General features: G+C 31.6%; 2 protein-coding genes across 3 annotated transcripts; both read left to right on the top strand.

Moving 5' to 3' along the window:
* Nucleotides 1–380: 380 nt before the first annotated feature.
* Nucleotides 381–4742, top strand: LOC114181080 (probable glutamate dehydrogenase 3). Its single transcript, XM_028067417.1, has 9 exons — nt 381–593; nt 1018–1131; nt 1462–1683; nt 1792–1866; nt 2131–2247; nt 2934–3184; nt 3605–3680; nt 3789–3875; nt 4272–4742. Exons 1-9 carry the CDS (start codon nt 486–488, stop codon nt 4455–4457), a joined length of 1236 nt encoding a protein of 411 aa, XP_027923218.1. The 5' UTR covers nt 381–485; the 3' UTR covers nt 4458–4742.
* A 13262-nt stretch (nt 4743–18004) lies between these two features.
* Nucleotides 18005–22931, top strand: LOC114182079 (YTH domain-containing protein ECT3-like). 2 transcript variants are annotated; one of them, XM_028068830.1, is made up of 9 exons: nt 18005–18179; nt 18928–19001; nt 19088–19181; nt 19282–19349; nt 19993–20565; nt 21375–21944; nt 22031–22243; nt 22324–22470; nt 22604–22931. In XM_028068830.1, the coding sequence occupies exons 1-9, from the start codon at nt 18146–18148 to the stop codon at nt 22733–22735; spliced, it is 1905 nt and encodes a 634-aa protein (XP_027924631.1). In that variant the 5' UTR covers nt 18005–18145; the 3' UTR covers nt 22736–22931. The 2 variants fall into 2 exon arrangements, with proteins under 2 accessions (XP_027924631.1, XP_027924630.1); XM_028068829.1 differs by having other exon boundaries at nt 19073–19181.
* Nucleotides 22932–24318: the final 1387 nt, after the last annotated feature.

Raw genomic sequence — 24318 nt, 5'->3', positions numbered from 1 at the left:
CAAGATTATTTCCGTAAAATTGTTCCATGAAGTTATTTACTTATGGTTATTGTTTATACGCGGAGAAATAACCTTAAATGGTAAAAACCATGGTTGAGAAATTTGATGGTAAAAAATTTGATGAAGATAAGGTGAATGATAGTTATTATTTTGGCCACCATTGTTAGGGTATTTGCTGACTTTGATCCACGTGGTGTGTCACGTTGATGTAGTTATCCAAGTTGTGCTTGGAATTATTACCAAACTTTTACTAAAATATTGTTTTGTTGACGTTGACTAGGATGTTGCTTGTGAACATTTCCTACTTTTCTGGCAAATAGGTTTAAACTTTTCTTTCCCTTTTTTCTTCCCATCATACCTATAAATACCCTTTATAACAATTGCAGTATTGCACCGTCTATTTTCCGCGTCTTCTCTATCTCTCTCAAAAACATTGAAATTTTGTGTTTGCTTTTTTCATTCTTTTGAACTGTGTAAAGGGAAAAATGAATGCACTTGCAGCCACCAACAGGAACTTCAGGTTAGCCTCTAGGCTCCTGGGATTGGATTCCAAGCTTGAGAAAAGTTTGCTCATTCCTTTCAGAGAAATCAAGGCAAGAAAACCTGCAAATCGTTTGTTCTTACCATGTTTTTGTCTCTGTTTTTCGCAGTACAGTGTTGAAGGGTACAAAGCAGTTTTCTTGAAGAAACTACACCCTTTTCTCTGCATTTTTTCAAGATTTGTTGCAGCCAAAACTTTCATGCATTCATAAATGATGATCATATATACCTCAATCTGTAGTTGGTTCTTGTTTGCTTACTGTTTGAATGTGATGAAACTGACTTCATCCATTGACCTACCCATTCCTCTGTCAAGTTTTTTGGTTAAAGATTCATTCTTTGTGAAAACTCTTTTGTACGGAAATCACCACCTTTTCCTTGATGACTTGTGTGTTGTGCTGACTGTGTCTTTGCTAGATACGCATGACAGAGATCAACAACTAGTGTTCTAAATCTTGTTGAATGAAAATGATGCAGGTTGAGTGTACCATCCCTAAAGACGATGGCTCTTTGGCCACTTTTGTTGGATTCAGGATTCAACATGATAATGCCAGAGGCCCCATGAAAGGAGGAATCAGATACCATCCTGAGGTGAATTACATTCTGACTTCCAAATGAGCAACAAATCTATATTGAAAACACAAACTAACTATAGATTTTTATCAATAACAGTGTTGACTTGTCTTTTACCTTGTATGTTAGACCTTTTCTGAAGAGTCACATGTCTTTTAATTCTATCAATGTTAGAAATCCAAATATGAATCTAAGTTGTACATTGAGTAAAAATATGACAATTGAGCAGAACAAAGGCATGATTCCATTAATAACCAAAGCAGCAATTGAATTGGCCTAAAAGTGTTCTTATGATCTGTTTATAGGTTGTGAGTTTTCTCATTCAATTATATGTTTTGGCTTGAGCAGGTTGAACCAGATGAAGTGAATGCTTTGGCACAACTCATGACATGGAAGACAGCAGTAGCAAATATACCATATGGTGGGGCCAAAGGAGGGATAGGATGTGATCCTGCAGAACTAAGTGTGTCAGAGTTAGAGAGACTTACCAGAGTTTTCACACAGAAAATTCATGATCTGATTGGAGTTCAGACAGATGTACCTGCACCTGATATGGGAACAGGACCACAGGTGAGTACAACAATTATGCTTTGAGAATTGTGCTCATCTATATGCTGAAAAATTTATTCAATACAAAACACTAACAAATCACACTCTTTCTGTATGATCTTAATGCAGACTATGGCATGGATACTAGATGAGTATTCCAAATTTCATGGCCACTCTCCTGCAGTAGTTACTGGGAAACCTATTGTAAGTTGATTAAGCATTTATATTTATCATTTTAATGGCCTTTGAACTGTGCTTAAGGACTAGGAAAAAAAAAATTCTACCACTTTCTTTATAGTTATATTATTAGTTGAGTTTCATGTGAATTCCATTAAGCAAGGAGGGTTCCACTCCCTATTTATTCAGTCAAACAAGAATTTTAACCAGTAACAAAGAGTGTGCTTAGAAATACGTGTGGATTTTATCTCCCAAAACAATTCCCATCTCTAACATTTTGTTTGGAAACAGGATCTCGGTGGATCTCTAGGCAGAGATGCAGCCACAGGTAGGGGAGTCCTCTTTGCGACTGAGGCTTTGCTTAAGGAGCATGGAAAGAGTGTGTCTGGACAACGGTTTGTCATACAGGTATTACTTGTTTTTGTTCCCCTTGATTTTATATGCAAAATGAAAACAGCATTCATTATATATTAGGGTTAATAGGTTTTTGATCCCAATATTTGAGAGGTTATTCAATGTGATTTCTTAATTTTGTTTTGTTCTCAGATCAGTCACCATTTTATTTATTTAAAAGGAGACAATGTGGTCCCTTTTGTTAAATTAGTCTTGACACCATTTGGAAAATGACCATGACATGTCAGTGATTTTAGGCTTCTCCAACATTTTACTCTCTCCATTTCTACTTCTTGCACGTCTTTCTACTTTCTCTAGAGGTAGTCGTGGAGGTGTGATGAATAGAAACAGAGAGGGTGAAGAGTTGGAGAAGACCAGAGTGTGGTCAACTTAAAATGGTGTCAACACTAATCTAACGGAAGGATCGCATTGATTCCTCGAATAAAATGAGGATTGAATTGAAGAGAATTTTTTTTTTGAGGAATCACATCAAATAAACCCCTCAAATATTGAGACAAGAAACCTATTTAAGTGGAGTGGAGCCTCTAACATCATGCATAGTTATGTCCACAACAATGACTGATAGACGTGTATTATTTAAGTGTGAAAATTCTCCAAGAAAAGTTCATCAATTCTTTCCTAATAATTTCGATGAATATGAGATAAGATCATACAATTAACCCTGCTGTGTGTCTCTTCAGGGTTTTGGAAATGTAGGGTCCTGGGCTGCCCAATTGATCAGTGAGAAAGGTGGCATAGTTGTTGCTGTGAGTGACGTAACTGGGGCCATAAAGAACAGTAATGGTCTTGACATACCAAGTCTACTCAAGCATTCCAGAGAAAACAGAGGAGTGAAAGGATTCCATGGTGGTGATGCTATTGATCCCAAGTCAATATTGGTTGAAGACTGTGATGTTCTTGTCCCAGCAGCTCTTGGGGGAGTCATCAATAGGTGCTTTTACTTAACTACAAAATTCTTGTGTGCTTACTAATTTCACTGTATTTCATCACATCTTACCTTGGAAGCAAAAGTAAAAATGCACCACAAACTTTTTCTTTAGTAATTATCTTCCACTTTAGTCATTGTGATGATTTAATCTTTAACTTCACAATTTTTTTCACTTTGGCTTTGAAAAGTGTTGTAAAATACCATTCACTTTATTTCCAAATGTCAGTGAAGAATGTAATATAAAAGGACCAAAGTGAAGTTTTTCTGTGTTACTTCACAAAGGATCTTGACAATCTTGCTTGTTGCATAAATTTATTGCCTGCAATACTCAAGCATCCTGAACATCTATATGTTTTCTTAAGGATATCTATAATGAATATAATCTTTTAAGCTTTTTCTCTAACTGTTTTTATATGGATGAAGGGAAAACGCCAACGAGATTAAAGCCAAATTTATTGTTGAAGCAGCTAATCACCCAACTGACCCTGAGGCTGATGAGGTTAGTTTTCATTGTATTCTTTCTTCTATTTCATATAAACAAAAAACAAACCAGTGTAAGAGAAACAAGAGAAATTATGCAGTTTTTAACTACTAACACATTTTGCAGATCTTGAAAAAGAGAGGGGTTGTGATCCTGCCAGATATTTTTGCAAATTCAGGAGGAGTGACAGTTAGCTACTTTGAGTGGGTGCAGGTAACTATTTTGATCCTTTACTGTTAATTCTAATCCGTTGTTAGTATTACTTTTTGTTGACATTAGAGTTAATCAGCAAGATATTGTCTGTAGTCTGAAATTCTATTTTTCTTTTACAAGATGTATGAAAAGATCGAAAGAAAAAGATGTATTTAAATTATCCTTAGTACGTAACTTTTAAGCGATGTAGGACTATTCAGATACCGGAAGACTTTCTAATCATATTTGTCTAGGGTTTCTAAATTGTCTCTGCATTTTTTTCTTTCATGACAAAACATTGTCAAATAACTTGGTAACATGTGTGGTTCCAAATTCACTTACAATTATGTTGATTGAGTTGATGAAGGCATTATAAGATTAACTAAGAGCAAATGATGATTATTGTGTAATGCACAGAACATACAAGGATTCATGTGGGATGAGGAGAAGGTGAACAATGAATTAAGGACATACATGACCAAAGGGTTCAAAGATGTGAAGGACATGTGCAAAACCCATGATTGTGACCTTCGTATGGGGGCATTCACTCTTGCAGTTAACCGTGTGGCAAGGGCCACTGTCCTTAGAGGTTGGGAAGCTTAAACGGCAAGAAAGGGCTTCATTTTTTCAGCCTCAGCAACATGTTACACAATTCTAGCTCATGTCTCTGTCTCTGAAATTGAAAGAGAAAATTCAAGAAATTTATACCCATTTCATATGTTTCTTTCTTAATCTTTTTTTTTTGTGGCAATTGTTGTAATTTTATCATTCTAAGTTTAATAATGTTACGTTTATGAATGGTTTATTTATGCCTTAGATATGTTTCTAGAGTATAATCAGTATGTGATCATTGCAAAATTTATTAATCCGAAATAACAAGTTCCAAAATTTTGAGTCTCTTTGTTTACCCTTTATAATATCTAAAATGACCATTTTACCCTTTATTGGAAAGCAACTTTCAAATCATTAGTTATGAAAATGTTATGGAGCAAGTTTTTTGGAATGTTAGAAACATGGTTTCTAAAATAGGATATTTGGAAAAGGATGTCCAGAACATGCTTTCTAGAAAACGTGAATTGCATTTTAAAAAAGCTTTTAAAAATAAAACTTTTGGAACAAATTTTCTAAAACATATGTAATATTTTTTAGATAGGGTGCAGCTAATAATAAGGGGGTGCAGGAATGAAAAGCCTCATAAGTCTCCTTCAACGGATCTAGACTTCATTTAGGGGTCCAAAGTATTTAGGTCCACTAGGTCTCTGTGAAGAATCATTTCAGAAGGTTAAATTTCAATAGTTATTTTTTCAAGAAATTTTATTTTATCTAATCCCTAACTTCGACGTTTTTCAAGAGATTAAATATTCCTTCAGCTTTCAGAAATTTTCCCTTTTTCAAAAAAATATTATGTAAATAAACCTTTTGCTCATTTATTTATCCAACCGAACCTTTTTGTCTAAGAAATCGGTCTGGAGAAATTTAACTTCTCCATTTTCATTTCATTATTTGGGATCAGAAAACTGGTCGGAATTAGCATATCTGAAAATTTAATTTTAAGCTGTTTTAATAAGTTAAATTATTCAATTTATTTTAAAAAACAGATAGAATTTATTCAATAGGATTTCTCGTTTTGGAATTCGCATTATTTTCAAAGTTATCTTTTAAATAAAAGTTTTTCTAAATTAAAATAATTATTTTATCATTTTTTATAATGTGGTAACTCTTTTAAACTTAACCACCTTTTTAATCATAAAACTATCTATAAAATAAATAGAAATTATTTACAATAAAATTATAAAAAAATTATTTAATTTTATAATTATAATAACAATATTTTTTATTAGCACTAGCATATATACAGACGCTGTACGCATTTTTTAAATATATGTAATATTATGTTAGAAGGTGATGATAATGTAATATTATTAAGTTAATATATAAAATAAAATTATATTTATTAAAAATAAAGTGAAATATATCAGAAAATATGAGACTATCTGTTGAAAAATAGAGAAAAAGAGAAGAGCAGAGATAGACGATTTTATAAAAAAGTTTGTAAAAGTAACGGTCAATTTTCTAAAATTTAATAAATAATTATATTTTAAAGGATAAAATTGGAATTTTGAAATATGAACACAAAAGAGAGAATCCTCTTTATATATTGTTATAGATAAAATAGAGTAAATAGTATATTTAATATAAATTTAAAAGTAATTTAAAGTATTTAAATGATATTAGAAAATCTTTTTAACGGTGATAGAAGATGAATACGGGGAAGAGCATGGTTAATGAGGCGTTTGAGGATCATTGCTTTAGGGATTTGTAATTTGTTATGAGCTTTGGAAAGTGGTAAAGAATTTGCATAGCTGAGTAACTTAGGGACCTTGTTTATGACGACGCCACAAACCACCACAACGGTGGCACCACCGTGCATTCTACGCCGGAAGGGAAGGAAAAGTTGAGTGAGAAACGAAAAGGAGAACCTTATGATTCCTAAGAAACAACAACATAGTGAGACATGACCTCTTCCTCGGAAAACCCAAACCCATAACTCAGAAAAGACGCTGTGTGGAACCGTTGGGTCATATTCTCACCTGCCCAAGCCAAACGACCCTCCGACTTCAAGTCCAAATCCCCCACCGACTCGAATCCGAACCAACAATGCCCCTTTTGCATCGGCCACAAGCACAAGTATGCGCCCGAGATCTTCCAGGTCCTGCCCCGAGACTCGAATTGGAAAATTTGGGTCATCTAGAACCTCTACCCCACTCTCTCCCCGAACTCCAACATGCCCTTTCTGGTTTCCTATAGACCAGGTTTGGGTTCCACGATGTAGTCATAAAAACTCCAGTTCACCTGGTTCAGCTCAGTGATTTGCCTCCTTTGGAAATTGGCTGAGTTTTTATCGCTTATACCGAGAGAATCCAACAGCTCACGAGCCATAAAGCAATTCAATACGTGTAGGTTCGTTCTCTTAAGCCTCCCAGTTTTCACAATTAGCACCTAAAAGGTGTGACCTTATGTTTCTTTCTTGAAATTTATACAGTCAAATCAATTGGGAAAATACTTTTGTGAATTTCAATGCACATTGCTGAATTTAAATGCTCAAAAGGAAGATCGAAGGAATTACTGAAATATTTTGAGTTCTTCTAATTGTGGTTCATTCTTGCACTTTGTTTGTAAATGTGTATTTCATCATGCAAAACTTGTCTTTGATATTATTAGTGATAAGAGAACTAAGGATATGTTTTGACAAACGTTTCCCTAAATACTTATAGGGAGACAAAAAAATACCAAAGGAAAACAGAGATATGTTTCTCAATTAACTTATGCAATAGCTAATTAAACATCAAAATTTAGAGACATTATATGAAAAATAAATTACAGATTACTTTATGCATAAGATAATTTTAATTATAGAGAAACTTATTTCATTTTCTTTATTGTTGGTTACCTCTCTAAAATGTTTGTCGTAAAGTTGGTCAGAAGAGGTCCTAATTGGACTACAAAATTACTCATTTAAGAACCTTAGGCATAAATATCACTGACTTCAACGTTTTAATATGTGGTCACGACTGTACTAAAACTAGGTAGGTACAAATGCAACTGATAGCGCCACCATTGTGGTTACAATAAAGTTGTAGAAGGTCCAAAACTACTTGGGCGCTGCTGACTATTTTTTAGAAATTTATCCATAGTATATATTTGAGGAACTAAGTTCACTGTTCACTCTATGGGTAGAAAGTTGTATTAGATTCAGAATTATGTAAATTATGATTTAAGAATTAGATTAGAAAATTAGATTCAAAACTAAGTGTATCTATATTGGTCTCTATATTGTTCTTCAATTAGAAAATTAGTCTCTAACATATTTTTGGTAACTAAAATTGGTTATTATTTAAGAATTTTCTTGTAATTGTACTTTATGATAACAATAATTTATATTTTTATGTTGACAACTTTAGTACATGTAGTTTTATTTTGGATTCACACAATAACGATCATATATTTATTATGATTTTAAGAATCACTGCTCACTTCTCGATATTCATATATCACGTATCGTATCCTATTATTTTAAAAATAAACGTATCGACGTATCGGATATGTGTCGTATCTGATACAAGAATCGTATTCGTGCATCATAGCTAGCCATCAAACTCATTTTGTTATAGTTATATCTATATGAGTTTTTCTGATGAAAATTGTTTTGTGAAAACTTGATTTGTTGAACCCTTTTAGAAAATTTTATGCCTTTAACTCTTTTGTTTTGACCATCATAAAAATAAGAGAGATTGTTAAGAAAAAGTCCAACACTATGATTTTTATAAAGCATTGAAAACAAGAATGCATAAAGAATGATAATGCTTCGTTTGAAAAATGCAAATGTTTTTGTCTATAAGATGAAATAACATCCTACAACCTTGTTACATATGATAAACATTTATGGACTTAGACAATATGCACATAAATTTTAAGCTAATAACATATTCCATGGATATTTATAAGTTTTTTCTACGTTGCAAGGAGTGTTCATTTTTTATGTTTAACCAAGAGGATCCACTTTAAAGGTAATGTCACATAAAAAATCTATAAAAACTCGAGTAAAGTTGTTTTGCTTCACAAACTCCATAGTTTACATTGTCAACATTGGAAACGACTATCTACTCAATATGGATTCATATTTTACATCATTTGAAGTAAAGACACTCTGACCAAGACCTGGTAAGTCCAACCAACTATCAGGATATTGTTTGAAGAAAAAAAATGAATTTAATGCATGCATGAAGCACATTTAATAACTTTTCCACTATAAAGCTCATCAAACATAAGGAAAACACTAAAGTGTTAAAGTAAATGATACGATCCTATCCAAGAAAGAGTATGGTCGTTTCTGAATAATTTTTGATACCCCTATATATAGGCATATAAGTTTAAGAAAACCTGAGAACCCTACAAGAAGGCCCAAGCCCAAAAACATAAAAACATAAACTAATTTATAAAAGAAAGCCCAAAGCCCAAAAACATAGAACATAACTAATTTCTAAAAGAAGATCCAAACGTTCATCTTCAAATTCATGTTCAAGTACTTCTTGTATGGAATATTGGGATAGTCCTCTATCATTCCCTCCTTCTTGAAGAGAATTTGTCCTCAAATTCGTACAACTTGAAGTTTAAGAGATAATCCTCTATCATACCCTCTTTCTTAAAACGAATTTGTCCTCAAATTTGTCTCACTTGAAGATTCTTTATCATTCTCCCCTATTTGGAGAGAATTCGACTCGAATTCTAGAAGGTCATATGCACAAACACAAATTCTACTAAAATGGGATTTGGATTGATACGATCCTATCCAGGAAAGACTATGATCGTTTCTGAATTTGAATCCTCAAGAGGCACGACACGAATAAATCAGAGAAGCACGCGGAATAAGACAAAGATGAATGATGCCACAATCTACCAGATTGATAAGTGAAGTGAAGATTCCCCACAAAGATGTTAATCTTTGATAAGAATCGGAGGTCTAAGCCAAGAACAAAGAGAATCCTCTTTTTAATGAAATCAAATTCAATATATGACTAAAAGTGTCTACATTTTTTTTGGTACCTCTATATATAGGCACATAAGTTTAAGAAAACCTAAGAACCCTACAAGAAGGCCCAAGCCCAAAACATAAAAACATAAACTAATTTATAAAAGAAAGCCCAAAGCCCAAAAACATAGAACATAACTAATTTCTAAGAGGAAACCCAAAGTTTACAAACATAAACTAATTTTCCTAAAAACTACCCTTCAAATGTGCTTCAAGCCATGATCTTCATATTCTTTGAATTTCATATTGCTTGTAGCATCAGGAGCTTGAATAGTTTTGATCTTTCAATATCTTGCTCCTCGCCCTTGTCATAGGCCTTTTAAATTGTAAAGGTTCATCTTCAAGTTCTTCTTGTATGGAATCTTGGGATAGTCCTCTATCATGGATCATGTAAGAGGCCAATCTCTTATTATCAAAGATTTTGGAGGTCTGCCTTTAGGTTCAAATACCCACCTGCACAAATCATCAAACAATTTTAAATTAAAAGATACAATGCTCAAAGAAAAGAAAAGGAATATTGCGCAAACAAACAACTTTGATCTTTCTTTTCCTTTTCTCGCTATTCTTTCTCTTTTCTCTCTCCTTCTTCTTTCTCTTCTCTCTCGCTTTTTTCTTTCTCTTCTTTTTCTCTCTTTTCTTTCTCGTCTCTTTCTCTCTTTTCTTTCTCTTCTTTTTCTCTCTTTTCTTTTGCTTCATTTTCTATAAGTGTTTCCTTTTCATGGGCTTTTTTTAGCTTATACTCTTGCCTTCTTTTTAATACATCTAATTTTTGCATTGTCCTATTTTCCTCCTCTCTCAAGTATGAAATGTAGTTCTTAAGGTCTTCATTAGTTATGAGACTTACATTCCCATTAGGACATTGATGAGTTTCATGCCCATAAGCTTCACATTTGGAACATCTTAGTGCACTTGTCTTTGGCAATGATTTTCTATCAAGATTATGCTTCCTTTTAATACTAGCAATCTTGCCATTTGGCTTTATAATTCTTGATTCCAAGGCATTGACATCCTCTACCAAGGCCTCATAAAAACTAGGTGTATCTCTATGTGTTACTCTCTTGGTACGTTCAAGTCCTCTAACCAAATGATCCTGGTTAGGAGTAGGATAGTTTACACCACATATTAAACTAGTTCCAGAAGGATGCCTTTATGGAAACATGTTGCATTACTCAATATTGTTAGTGCCTACAAGAAAATGTTAGGATAATAAAATATATTTAGGACCTCACCACTCTTTTAAGTGTTTCACTCAAATTCTCACTTGTGTATCACACTTATAGGTTTTTTTCTTGAATGTACTCTCTTGCCTTTTATCACTCAAATTTCCTTTAGGACTTGGCAAAGAACTCCAGTAGCTTAAGCAAAGAGTGAACAAACAATGTGAAAAAATGTTGTGAGATCTAAATCTTGACTCGGGAGATCAAAGAAAATACAAAACTCTAGACAAAACTTCAAGGAATTTTAAAAACACAAAACAAGAAAATTAAAAGTAGAAAATAATAGGGCTACCAAAGAGATTTAAAGGAGACAACACGAAGACTCTACGAGAAAGACTGATTGCAACTAGATATCAATAAACCACAAATAAAATTGCAACAAAAAGTTGTGTTGAACTCCCTTTTTTTTGGATCCTTTTTTTTTCAATATATATTTGTTTCCTTTTGACTTTGATCCACAATTTTTGTTTTGTTGTATTTTTTTTTTGCAATTCAACACAAAAACAAAACTAAACAATTTATCCTTCAAACCCTCATACTCATGTAAATTAAAGTAACTGCACTTGCAAATCCCAAACACAAAAACAAATAATTTCCACAAATCAAATGTAGAAATACACAATTTAAACCGAGAACAGAAAAAAAAATGCAAAATAAAAAAAATTCAACCAAATTGGAAACAACCTTATGGATTTTACTCCTTACAATGAAACAAACAAAATTTAAAATAAAACACAGAACAAGCAAACATTGAAAAATTATAGTTTTTTTTTCATATGACAAAAAAATAACATAGAAGAGGAAATTCAAACTAGAACCTTGCTTTGATACCAGATGATACGATCCTATACAAGAAAGAGTATGATCGTTTATGAATTTGAATCCTCAAGAGGCATGACACGAATAAATCAGAGAAGCACGCGGAATAAGACAAAGATGAATGATGCCACAATCTACCAGATTGATAAGTGAAGTAAAGATTCCCCACAAAGATGTTAATCTTTGATAAGAATCGGAGGTCTAAGCCAAGAACAAAGAGAATCCTCTCTTTAATGAAATCAAATTCAATATATGACTAAAAGTGTCTACATTTTTTTTGGTACCTCTATATATAGGCACATAAGTTTAAGAAAACCTAAGAACCCTACAAGAAGGCCCAAGCCCAAAACATAAAAACATAAACTAATTTATAAAAGAAAGCCCAAAGCCCAAAAAACATAGAACATAACTAATTTCTAAGAGGAAACCCAAAGTTTAAAAACATAAACTAATTTTTCTAAAAACTATCCTTCAAATGTGCTTCAAGCCATGATCTTCATATTCTTTGAATTTCATATTGCTTGTAGCATCAGGAGCTTGAATAGTTTTGATCTTTCAATCTCTTGCTCCTCGCCCTTGTCATAGGCCCTTTAAATTGTAAAGGTTCATCTTCAAGTTCTTCTTGTATGGAATCTTGGGATAGTCCTCTATCATGGATCATGTAAGAGGCCAATCTCTTATTATCAAAGATTTTGGAGGTCTGCCTTTAGGTTCAAATACCCACCTGCACAAATCATCAAACAATTTTAAATTAAAAGATACAATGCTCAAAGAAAAGAAAAGGAATATTGCGCAAACAAACAACCAAATTATAGGTATGACTTTGATCATCCATAAAAAAAAATAGGACTACCAAAAAGAGTTAAAGGAGACAACACAAAGACTCTAAGAGAAATACTTATTGCAAGTAAAATATAATTAAACCACAAATAAAATTGCAACAAAAAGTTGTGTTGAACTCCACTTTTTTTTTATCCTTACTTTTGTTTTTCAATATATAGTTGTTTCTTTTTTACTTTGATCCACAAGTTTTATTTTTATTTTTTTTATATAGTTCAACACACAAACAAACTAAACAATTTATCCTTCAAACCCCCATACTCATGTAAATCAATGTAAGTGCACTTGCAAATCCCTAATCACAAAAATAAATAATTTTCATGAATCAAATGTAGAAATAGAAAATTTAAATGGAGAACCAAAAAAATATGACAAATTAAAAATTCAACCAAATTGGAAAAAACCTTAGGGGTTTTACTCCTTACAAAATTCTAAGAATAATGAAGTAAACAAAAGTTCAAAACAAAGCACAGAACACACATACATTCAAAAAATTTAGTTTTTTTTTCATATGATGGAAAAAAATAACATAGAATAGGAAATTCAAGTCAGAACCTTACTCTAGATACCAGATGATACGATCCTATTCAGGAAAGAGTATGATTGTTTCTTAATTTGAATCCTTAATAGGCACAACATGAATAAATCAGAGAAGAACGCGAAATAAGACAGAGATGGAGGATGCCACAATCTAGCAGATTGATAAGTTAAGTGAAGATTCGCCACAAAGATGTTAATCTTTGATAAGAACCAGAGGCCTAAGCCAAGAACAAAGAGAATCCTCTCTTTAATGAAATCAAATTCAATATATGACTAAAAGTGTCTACATTTTTTTTGGTACCTCTATATATAGGCATATAAGTTTAAGAAAACCTAAGAACCCTACAAGAAGGCCCAAGCCTAAAACATAAAAACATAAACTAATTTATAAAAGAAAGCCCAAAGCCCAAAAACATAGAACATAACTAATTTCTAAGAGGAAACCCAAAGTTTAAAAACATAAACTAATTTTCCTAAAAACTACCCTTCAAAAACATACATTAGTTTTTTATACCTCTATATATAGGCATATAAGTTTAAGAAAACCTGAGAACCCTACAAGAAGGCACAAGCCCAAAAACACAAAAACATAAACTAATTTATAAAAGAAAGCCCAAATCCCAAAAACATAGAACTTAACTAATTTCTAAAAGAAAATCCAAAGGTTCATCTTCAAATTCATCTTCAAGTTCTTCTTGTATGGAATCTTTGGATAGTCCTCTATCAGTAAACAAGACCCTAAATCTAATATAGTTTTGATGATAACAAGACATTCACTTTACCCAATAAGGAAGTATTGATTAGATATGAATCATTAGACGAGTAAGAGAGAACATCTAAAATTGACATATATACTTGAAGTGTTTAATGAACGTGTTTTGAAAAATAAAATGCATTGCCCATATATGATTTTGCATGTATTTAATTGTTAATAGTTAAGCTTTGCAAGTATAAACTAAGATGGAAGTCATGCACATGCAATAAACCAAGTATTAACATTAGACGAGTCTAAGTAGTAGTGAGTTAGTGCATTAGACGAATTCAACCAAAGAAAATCACCAAGTGAATGCGTTAGACGACCTAAGTCACTAAGTGACCTAAGGTGTTAGACAACTTAGGACCACCTAAGCCATCAAATGACCAAAGCATTAGACGACTCACACAATGTAGACTCAATGGAGTTTAGTGCATAAGTTTTCTACTTATTAGGTGACTCAGATTGCGTTGTATTATTTGGCTAAGTGTCTTCATTCTTTAATCTCCAACTGATCACTTGAATTAAAATAATTTTTAAAATATAATCACTTGAAATGGATAATTAATTAAAATGAGCTATAACTTTCAAAGAATTATCTTGTGACAATTACACTCCAAAGGAAGAAATTTTTCAAAATCAAATGGTCAAGTCATATGAACATTTGGAAATAATATATCTTACTTAAGATCAAATTATTTGATTGACTGAACAATGTTATTCATTTAACAATTCAAATACAATTGTGTAAAGTTTCCTTAACAAGACAAATATGAACGTTGAAGAAAGAACAAAATTCAAATCAAGCTCATGTTATACAAGTAAGGAAAAAAGATATATCAAAGAGAATAAACTAATTCAGAATCAAAGTCTTGAAGAATGATGTTTAGTATATGATCTATAGAATCAAATTGAAGAATTGATGAAGTTATTCCTTATCAAGAGAAATCATGAAGATCATGATAAAACATTGGAATTCCAATTCTCAATGGCTATGAATGCAACAATTATATAAAGGACATAAAGCCATACAAGAAGACTAATGAAAATGAAAAAGATGACAAAACTATGAAAGAGCTAGAAATCTCTGAAAAATCAAAGTGTTGATTGTCATATCAATAGTGTTTAGTGAGAAATTGGGTTGAACGCTTATACTTTGTAAATCCTTCATAAAGTGAAGTTGAAACCTATGAACTATATTGTACACTCCTAATGTGAGAGTGATTCTTGTAATTGTTCATTTTAGTGGACATTGCTTAATCTCAAGGGGAGATTAAGAAAGATACCTAGAGAAGTTGATACTCGGTGTAGCCTGGAGAGAATTATACTTGTGATTCCTGAAGAGGTTGAATCATATTGTAACATGGAAAGGGTGATACTTGTTACTAGTTAAAGGTGTTGATTAGTGAAATATCTTTAAGCATGTTGCGTAAGATATTGAACATAACCTTAATGGTAAGGTGAACCAGTGTAAATTCTTTGTGTTTTTCTTCAGCGCCTATATGAAGCCATCTAAGAAGAAGATAGAGCTCAAATAGCAAAAGTGTTGAAACACTGCTAAAATCTTGTGTCCCAAAATTAGCTTTGTAAGTATAATGTATATGTCCATATTTAGCTAACTGGTAAAATGTATCTAAACTTGTAAACGTCAAAAGATGTTACTAATCTCTAGTAAGTGAACCCTATGATTTATTGATCTTAAAGACATTTTATTTGTCTTAAGCTAATAATGACCTTTGAAAGAAATCTTGATTTAATCCAATATTGACTTGTTGAAAGAATACTTGTGTTAAACCAAGAATGACTTATATTTTAAAGAATTGAGGTTAATCCATGAGTGGTTTGTTTTTTGAAAGAATACTTGTCTGGGTTAACCAATAATGACTATGATCTAAGAGAATACTTAGGATTTTTTATCTAGGAATGACCAAGTGTCAATGAATACTTTATAGGGTTAGCCAAGAGTGATTACTATTGGTACTACTAAAGCTAAGTAAGATTTGGTGAATCCAACTATTCCTTGAAGATTCTTGAAGATTGAAGACTTATATGTGTGTTGTGCTGATCAAGATTGGTTTAGTGAGGTTTAGAAAGGAGGGTGTGAGAGGTTGTGGGTTCAACTCCCCCCTCTAACAAAAACTAACAACTAACAATTGTTGATAAAAAAATAGTGTATTATGCTCATGAGGATTGAATCTAAGTTCCTTTTAGGATGTTTGATCTTTTATTTACTATAAAGCTATTTCAAATCGTTTTAGAACTTATCTTGGTGATAGAAAGTTTTAATTAAATTGATTAAAAGATGTTGTTAATCTATTGAGATGTTCTTATTTGAATTTGGAATGACTATAAAAACAAATTTAATTGATTATATGTATATTTTTTAATTAATTAAGAGTACTTAGAGTCTTAGGTAGTTTTGTGGGATTATTTTTAATTTGTTAAAACAAGTTTTTAATGAATTAATTTTTTCTATGTTTTTAGAAGATTTTGAGTTGTTCTATTTTAATATGTTAGAACACATTTTAGTCCATTAATTTCATGAGGAAGTGAAATTAACATCTTAAACACAATTTTATTTCATTACAAATAATAGCTTAAAATTTATATAACTTTCTCACTTTTATTACTTCTTTTGATATGATTTTTGAACTTATATTTCTAAAATCGTTTTCATTACTAAGAGAAAGTTATTACTAAGTTGATCAACATATTTTTGGAGCTTTTTTTAAGTGATTTCAAGATCATTCTCTCGATGTAAGAGAAACATAGTATTTCATATGTATTGACATCTAATGTTGTGTTTCAATTGTATTTGTTTCAATGTATTATCTTAGTTTTATGTTGCGTTGCTATATTCGGATAGGGTTTCAAGTCATAGAGTTAAACATTTATATAAAAGATTCTGATCAACAATTTAAACACTCTCATGATTTTAGACTAATGAAGATTCATCTTTACCTTAAAAGAATCATATGTAACACCCAAGTCTCTAAGCATGTAACTATTCCTAAAATCATCTTAAGAAAAAAAGGTAAAGAGAAAGTTACTCTAGAATAATTTTTAAGAGAATAAGAGTATTCTATTTTTCACCATAATATTTAAATTGAATTCTCATATATTAAGTGATGAACAATTTTTTCTTAAATTTATACACAAAGATATATAAAAAATGTTTAAAGATATAGTTTCTCTAAAATGAAGCTTAAATAATTAACCTTTTCAATTTATAAGTTTTTTACTTAAATATTTATTAAAATATTCACACTTCATTTCATTTAAATCACTTTCACACTTGAACTGTATTAAGAATGTATTTTTTTAAAACTAGATGGTAGAGGATAATAGTTGATAAGTAAATCTAAATCAATAGTTATTGACACATTTTTAATTTATAAATTTTCATGCATTATATTAAAACTGTTTGGTCGAGCTAACTAATACATTAGTTTGAAAAATATAAAATCACATAAAACATTAATTATTTTTTTATTTTTAAAAATTGATATTTTTATTTCTCAATTTTAACTAGTATATTACACAATGTGTTTTGTTTTACAATTCTAATGTTTATTTTTTTATATGATGACATTGTCTAATGAAACATTACTTGTTCGAATTTTTAAATTTTTTTTAATATGGATAAATAAAATTAAAAGTAATAAAAATATATTAAAACATGATAAATATTTATAAAAAGATTATGTAAGTTACACGTTACTTGAAATAACTTAATAAAGTAATAACTCTTAAAATAAATGACTTTAAATACCTTAATAAATATTCTTAATTAATTTAATGAGGTTATAAATGAGTCAAATAAACGGACAAGAGAATAAGATGAATATTTAAAATCTCTTTATCAGTTAAAATACTTTTTGTTGATGAATATTAATTGAAAACTTTATTGTTTTAGAATAATATTTTACACTGATAAAATGGCGTTTTTAGTTTTCTATAAAAACGGGTCAACTCGAGTCATATCCCTTATAAGAAATCTATCTGTTTTTTAATTTCTTTAATTTGAGATACAGTACTCTTCATCATTTCTTCCTTTTGAAAATAAAAAGAAATACATATTAGAATTAAAGAGACTAAAATTAAATGTATCTTGCTTATATTTAAGAAAACATATCATGATGAAAACATGTATAACTATTATAATAAAAAAATTTAAAAATATCTGAACGAAACATAAATAAATATGGTTTTAGAAATGTATATATATTTTAATTTAATTTTAATATTTGAGTATGAAAAAAAAGTTTTAAGCATAAAAAAATTGGTACGAGAGAGGTTTATGGGAATTATTGAAAGGGGGTGGAATTAGAATTTTGAAAAGTCACGCAACCAAAAACTAGCAGGTTTATATATACCCTAGTTAGCTCCTTTGCTTATTGTGAAACTAAAACCCCAAACCAAAAACGGTGCCTGCGGCGACCCCTTCTCCAAGCTTCTCTTTTCGTTATACATATATATTCATATCTTCTTCTTCTTCTCTCTCGCAATAATCTTCACCTTCAATTCGATCATGGAAACCCTCACTCCTTCCTCTGACACAAAAAGTATTCTCTTTCTCTCTGTTTTGCAAAGTTCTTTCTGATTCAATTCTGTTGTTTTTGTGCATGACTTCTGTCTCTCATTATTGTTTCTTGCTTTTGAAGTGTTTTTGTTTGGGACTAGAGTGTGTTTGTGATGTAGAATTATTCCTCTCTCTGTGTGGTGTGTGGTGGATTTGATCAAAAGTAGGTCTTGCATGTGTGGAATTACCGAAGTAAAACTTATTTTATTGTTGTTGTCCGATATTTGTGAAATTTGGCAGTAATACCCTAGATAGTGGTGGTGAATAGTTTGAATTTAATGTTTAGATTATTAGAAATATCATTTGAAGGGTTTGAGAGTGCTTTTACTTGTGTGACAGTGTGTTTGTTGTGCCGTTCAAATTTTCGTTTTTATTTTGAAGAAAAACAAATATTTTAATCTTTTAAATTTGGTTACTGGAAATGCTTCTTTTCTTCTTTTTTTTTGTGTGTAAAGGTTGTTTCCATGACAAATGGATCTCAAAGAATAGCAATGGTTTTGGACACTGTTTTCTTGTTTTTCTTTTATGAAAACATGTATACGCTATTGTAATTTAAAAATATAAAAATAAAGTAGGTTCGTTTGACATCTGGACAACCTTTCCATAAGACGATTTGTAGATGCCGGTGTTGAGCTGATGAAATTTTTCCATTTTTGTTTTTTATTGTAAGTTTATTTTTGTTTGTTGGAAAAACTTTTTAATCATGAGTTTTCTCTACCTTTTTAATGCAGAAGCTGAAGATTTGCTGCAGAATTTATCCTTGGACTCTGAGCCCAAGACCACTGGAGTTCCGGAGTCTGCAAAGGTTTGTATTTTTACTATAGAATCGATACATTAGAAACTTTCGATTTGTGGTGCGATAACAAATTCTTATAGTCTGCTTCTATACAGAGTGGGCATGCCGTAGCTAAGGCGTCCAAGCCATTTAACCTGAATGCAAGCTTCACTCCAAATGGACATCCGTCTACTGCTTACTATTATGGAGGTAAGGTAAGCTGTTATAACTTCAGAGAATGACGTGGGAGTTGTTGATCGAATAACTTATACTTCTAGAAAATTGATGGTGACTATAAGATTCTGTACAGGTTATGATGGACAAGGTGATTGGAACTCTTACTCCAGATATATGAACCTTAACGGAGGGATGCCGCAAGTAAGTAGCGCCTATAATGTTTACTACTACAATTTTGCGAAGCTGTGTTATAATTTTAACTGAGAATTCTGACTAAGTTCTATTTTGTGCTGGCTAATTTCTGCTTTATGTTTTAGTTAAACTTAATACCAAACTATGAAAGATGAATGCTTTCTAATTTCTAAAACCATGCATGATATCATCGGGATGATATTAAATTATTTTGCGTAAACATTTTTGTTTCAAATTTTAGGTAATCTAGCTATAGTTTTTATCACTTTGACGAGCTTAAAGTTATTTGGGCTAACTATAATTACCTTCCCTGAGGTTGATACTTCAATATTGACACAATCCTTTTTAGGATATTACACCAATTTCCTTTGCCTTTTAACGGCATAAGTAGTGTGGTTGAACTTTCCCTAACAAGGAGGGTGTAAATTTTATAATTCTTATCCTCTACGGAGGTAAGCATAATTAGCCATAATCATTTCCTTTTGCTAATTTTCTTAGATGTGTGATTGCTTATCTTTGTTCTTGCACTTATTGTTGTAAGTATATATGATTTGCTTCTTAATATTTAAAAAAAAATATAGATTTATTGAATTGTTAAACGCGAGACAATCTAATAGTGTGATTTTTTTGTGTCTAATGAATTAATTAACAGGGTGTTTGGGGGGATGGCTCTTCTTATTTGTACCATCAAGGTTATGGTTATACACCATATGGAGCACCCATGCAACATGATGATAAGTTCTATGGGCTGCAACAGTACCATTACCCTTCCTACTACCAGTCTCCAACTTCTGCTGATGGGTCTTTTGCTGCTAATAAAATCAGTGCTCAACCAGGGAAAATATCAAGTGCAATCAGTGATGAACATACCCCTTCATCTGGTGTTATCAATAATGGAAGCAGTGTTGGTGTGGTCAACGAAGATTCTACAAATAACAATGGGTTGAAGGATTTTTTGTCAAGTTCCAAGCCCTCATTGTTGAAGTCAAATGATTCTACTTATCAGAGGGCTGGTTTTCCTGTACATGCTCCTTTGCCAGGACATCAAGATCCAAGAGTAGTTCCTCATGGGAATCAACCCGCGTTACCTTCAGATGCCTTGATCTTTTCTGATAAAAAGTCTAATGATGGAGCAAAACTTGGATTATCTTCTCCAGCTGTGCCTGTCAAGAAAACATCCTCTCAAAGGAATACTGCTATTCCTCAGCCTCTTCAACAATCTATGGTATGGTTGATCTGTCAAGCCCATCCTGTTTCTCTTCTTCAGACAGGATTTAAGTATTTAAATGCATTTGTTTTCCCTTTACAACTTTAGCTTGCATTTGTATTCTATACTTCTTCTGTAAAAAGTTTTCGTAGAGAATATGTTTCGTCATCCAACTTTCTGTTCATATCATGTCAGGCAAACCCAATATTCTGGTCCAGTTTGTTGAGGGAGTTATAGTTAGAATTCTTACGGAATTTGCAGGTAGTCCATTGGAGACAGGGAAGAGGGAAAATTGTCGGACTCTTGAAATCCTTAGAAGAGCAACTAGTATTCATTCCATCTCTCCCAATTCCTGTTCTGGATTCATCACTTGTCTGTGGCCATGTGTGATTTCACGAAGAAATTCCTGTCTATTTTGTCATTCTTTATAGAATATCAAAACCAGTATCTATCATATTGGTCATATATATGATTGATTATTTGGGTTTGGAGGAAGAGATCTCAGACTTTGAAAATCCTTAGAGGAACAAGTAGCATCTTTCCCTCTCTCCCTATTCCTAACTTGGATTCACCATCAATAAATTTCTTTGTCTGTCATTCTGAATAGAATCAGTATCTATCATGTCATGCATGATTTTGGGTATAACATTTCTTGTGGTTATGCATGTTCTGATAATTTCTGCTTAATTATCCAGCCGCATTATCATGATGTTTTCTATACAACTTGTCCTATGCTTGATAGCTTGATTTTGGTTTGTGCACAATATTATTATTTATAATAGTAAAATGAAATCAAAACTCACTCTTAAACTGATTCTTCGGTGCAGAACTATGGTTCCATACATTCATCTGGCCTAGAACCTTTCTATGGATTCATTAATGGGATATACCCAAGCAACACAATGTACAACCAATTTGGAAACGCTTATAGAGCAAATTCTCATATTGGACCTGCCCCCTATGGTTTTAGAATGGGGTCTGTTGATAACAAGCTTAAAGCTGCAAATGGCCGTGTTCATGATCATTTTAAAAGAAATATGGATGGTTTTGGTGAGCTGAATAAGGGACCAAGATCTGGCAATGGTTCTGATGATAAAAGTATGAAAGGTCCTGGACCTGTCACAGCATTAACAGAGGGACAGAATCTTCTAATTAAAAGTGATAATAAAGAAGTGCTTCTCATTCCTAATAAGAAACAGTACGACGGGGAAGATTTTTCTGAGAATTATTCTGATGCAAAATTCTTTGTCATCAAATCTTATAGTGAGGATGATATTCATAAAAGCATAAAATATAATGTTTGGTCAAGCACCCTTAATGGCAATAAAAAGCTGGATGCAGCATATCATGAAGCCAGGGAGAAGCCTGGTGACTGTCCTGTATTTTTGCTATTTTCGGTGAGTTGCTGACTTTACATGGCAATTAGTTTAATTCCTATGCTTTATGGGTTATACTAAGCCTCGCGCTGTTTCTTGATGGACAGGTCAACACTAGTGGACAATTTGTTGGTTTAGCAGAGATGGTGACCCCAGTTGATTTTGGTAGAACTGTGGAGTATTGGCAGCAGGATAGGTGGACTGGTTGCTTTTCTGTGAAGTGGCATATCATAAAAGATATACCGAACAGTACGTTGAGGCACATTACTCTAGAAAATAATGAAAACAAACCTGTTACCAATAGTAGAGACACTCAGGAGGTATTCACTCAGTAGCTTGTTTCATTCCCTTGAATCTCTTCCCCTTTCAACTCGCTGTACTCATCTAAATCCTTCTGCAGGTTAAGTTTGAGAAGGGTATTCAAGTTCTAAAAGTCTTCAAGGAGCAGTCAAGCAAGACGTGCATTCTGGATGATTTTGGCTTTTATGAGACTCGTGAAAAGATGATTCAGGAAAGAAAATCTAAGGAACAACAGTTTCCAAAACAGGTAAACATACTAAGAACAAGTTTTAGCGTTTGAAATGTTTCTGCAATTTTTTTCTGATATGTTTTTTTATTATTACTATGCACCTTTTAAGTGGCCTCTTCTGCTCTGATTCAAATCCTTTGTGCTATTGTAGGTTAGCAAGTCTCACGATGAAGCCTTGACTAATGAATCAGCTACTACAGGTGAAGCAGCACAGAAGCAGAATCTGGTAGAAGAGAATGGATCAACAACACAAGCAATTGAAGACTGTTCAAAGAAGTGTTAAACCTGTGACAGTGGTAGATTGTAGAGTGGTTAAAAATTAAAAATGTAGTTGAGTTCCCCCACCCCTTTTACCAATCGTTTTTCCTGCACTCCTTTCTATAGTATGGAGCGAGTTTTTGTGTTTTCGAATTGCTAGTTATACCTGCTTATTTTGTTTGACCTTGGTATTTTAGTGAATGTAGCCTTATTGCATGCCTCTTTTTGAAGAAAAACTATTAAGTCGAACATAATGAGGTTAATTAATTTCGATATAATATAGTTTTTAATAAATTGATCAAATTAGAAATCAGTTTTATTACTTAAAATTTATCAGTTTTAAATTATATGATAATTCATTCTTTATAGAACGAAAAAAGTTTACACTTTTATTTAAAGTTTATCTATAGTCAAACACCTTCAAAGACCTAATCATTTCTTTCAGTCTGTGCTGCTCGGTGGATCGAAAGTTGATTTTTCTTAGGTCTTAACGAAAAGGAATTTATGTTCTTTTATAAGGAATACACTTTCATTTACCGAAAAGTTTGCTAAAATACAATAGAAGAATTTTATACTTATTGGTGGTAGTATTTTGTATTTGCTATAAGTCGATATTAATCCTTTGCGGTTTCTGTTGCCCTATTCAACTAAACTGGTATTTAGATAATTACTTTAACAGAAGTTATAATAGACTCAATTTTACGATCTACAAATGTTTTTATCAAAATATGTTTTTATGACTTTGTTTGATAAGCAAAAGTTTGGAGAAGCAAGAGTTATTAAGATGTCTCTTTTAAAGCACTTTCTATTATGCAAGTTCAGTTTTTTTTTTTTTTATTATTTGTTTTAGGAAAAAACTATATGAACCAAGTCTCATAAGTGATGTTGTGCATCATAATGATATTTAGAGAAGAAATATACAACTAATGCTAATTAAATAACAACTAACGTGTTCCTAACTTTGACTGTGGATAAACAAAAATTAAAGAAGGAAAAGTTTACTTTGTTGGCTTAAAAGAATTTGCAACAACTCTGATTCCAAGCTCGTGGATAACGAAGAAAGTGATCAAACTTAAATAATGATTTGATTATAGTTTTTTGTTCAATTTTTTAATTTGGTTCTACTTTTAATTTTATTTTTAATTTAGTACTAATATTCGTTAATTTTATTCAATTTGATCCCTTTTAATAACACTGTTAAAATTAATGGATTGTAAACAGTAATTACCACGTATCATTTTGTAATTTTGTGATTCTTTTTACTTTTTTAAAAAATAATTTTTTTATTTTAAAAAAAAGTTCACATGTCAAGCTTATATCATGTCACATGTCATTTTTATGATTTTTAAATCTTTTTAAAATTAAAAAAATATATTTTTAAAAAAATTCACATATCAAGTCAATATCGTATTCAATATTGTATTATGTGTCTGAGTAATTTTTTATATTCAATTTAATCCTAATATTCGTAAGAAAAATTTAACAAAAATCACAAAATAACACGTGACACAATCCATTAACTATTTTAATGTTATTAGCGAAAATGATCGAATTAAATAAAATTGACAAATATTAAAATAAAATTTTTTAGATTAATGTTATGTGTAA

Source organism: Vigna unguiculata, chromosome 4 (genome assembly GCF_004118075.2).
Source record: "Vigna unguiculata cultivar IT97K-499-35 chromosome 4, ASM411807v1, whole genome shotgun sequence".
In the NCBI taxonomy this organism is placed as follows: domain Eukaryota; kingdom Viridiplantae; phylum Streptophyta; class Magnoliopsida; order Fabales; family Fabaceae; genus Vigna; species Vigna unguiculata.
This window is presented reverse-complemented; position numbering and strand designations above follow the sequence as displayed.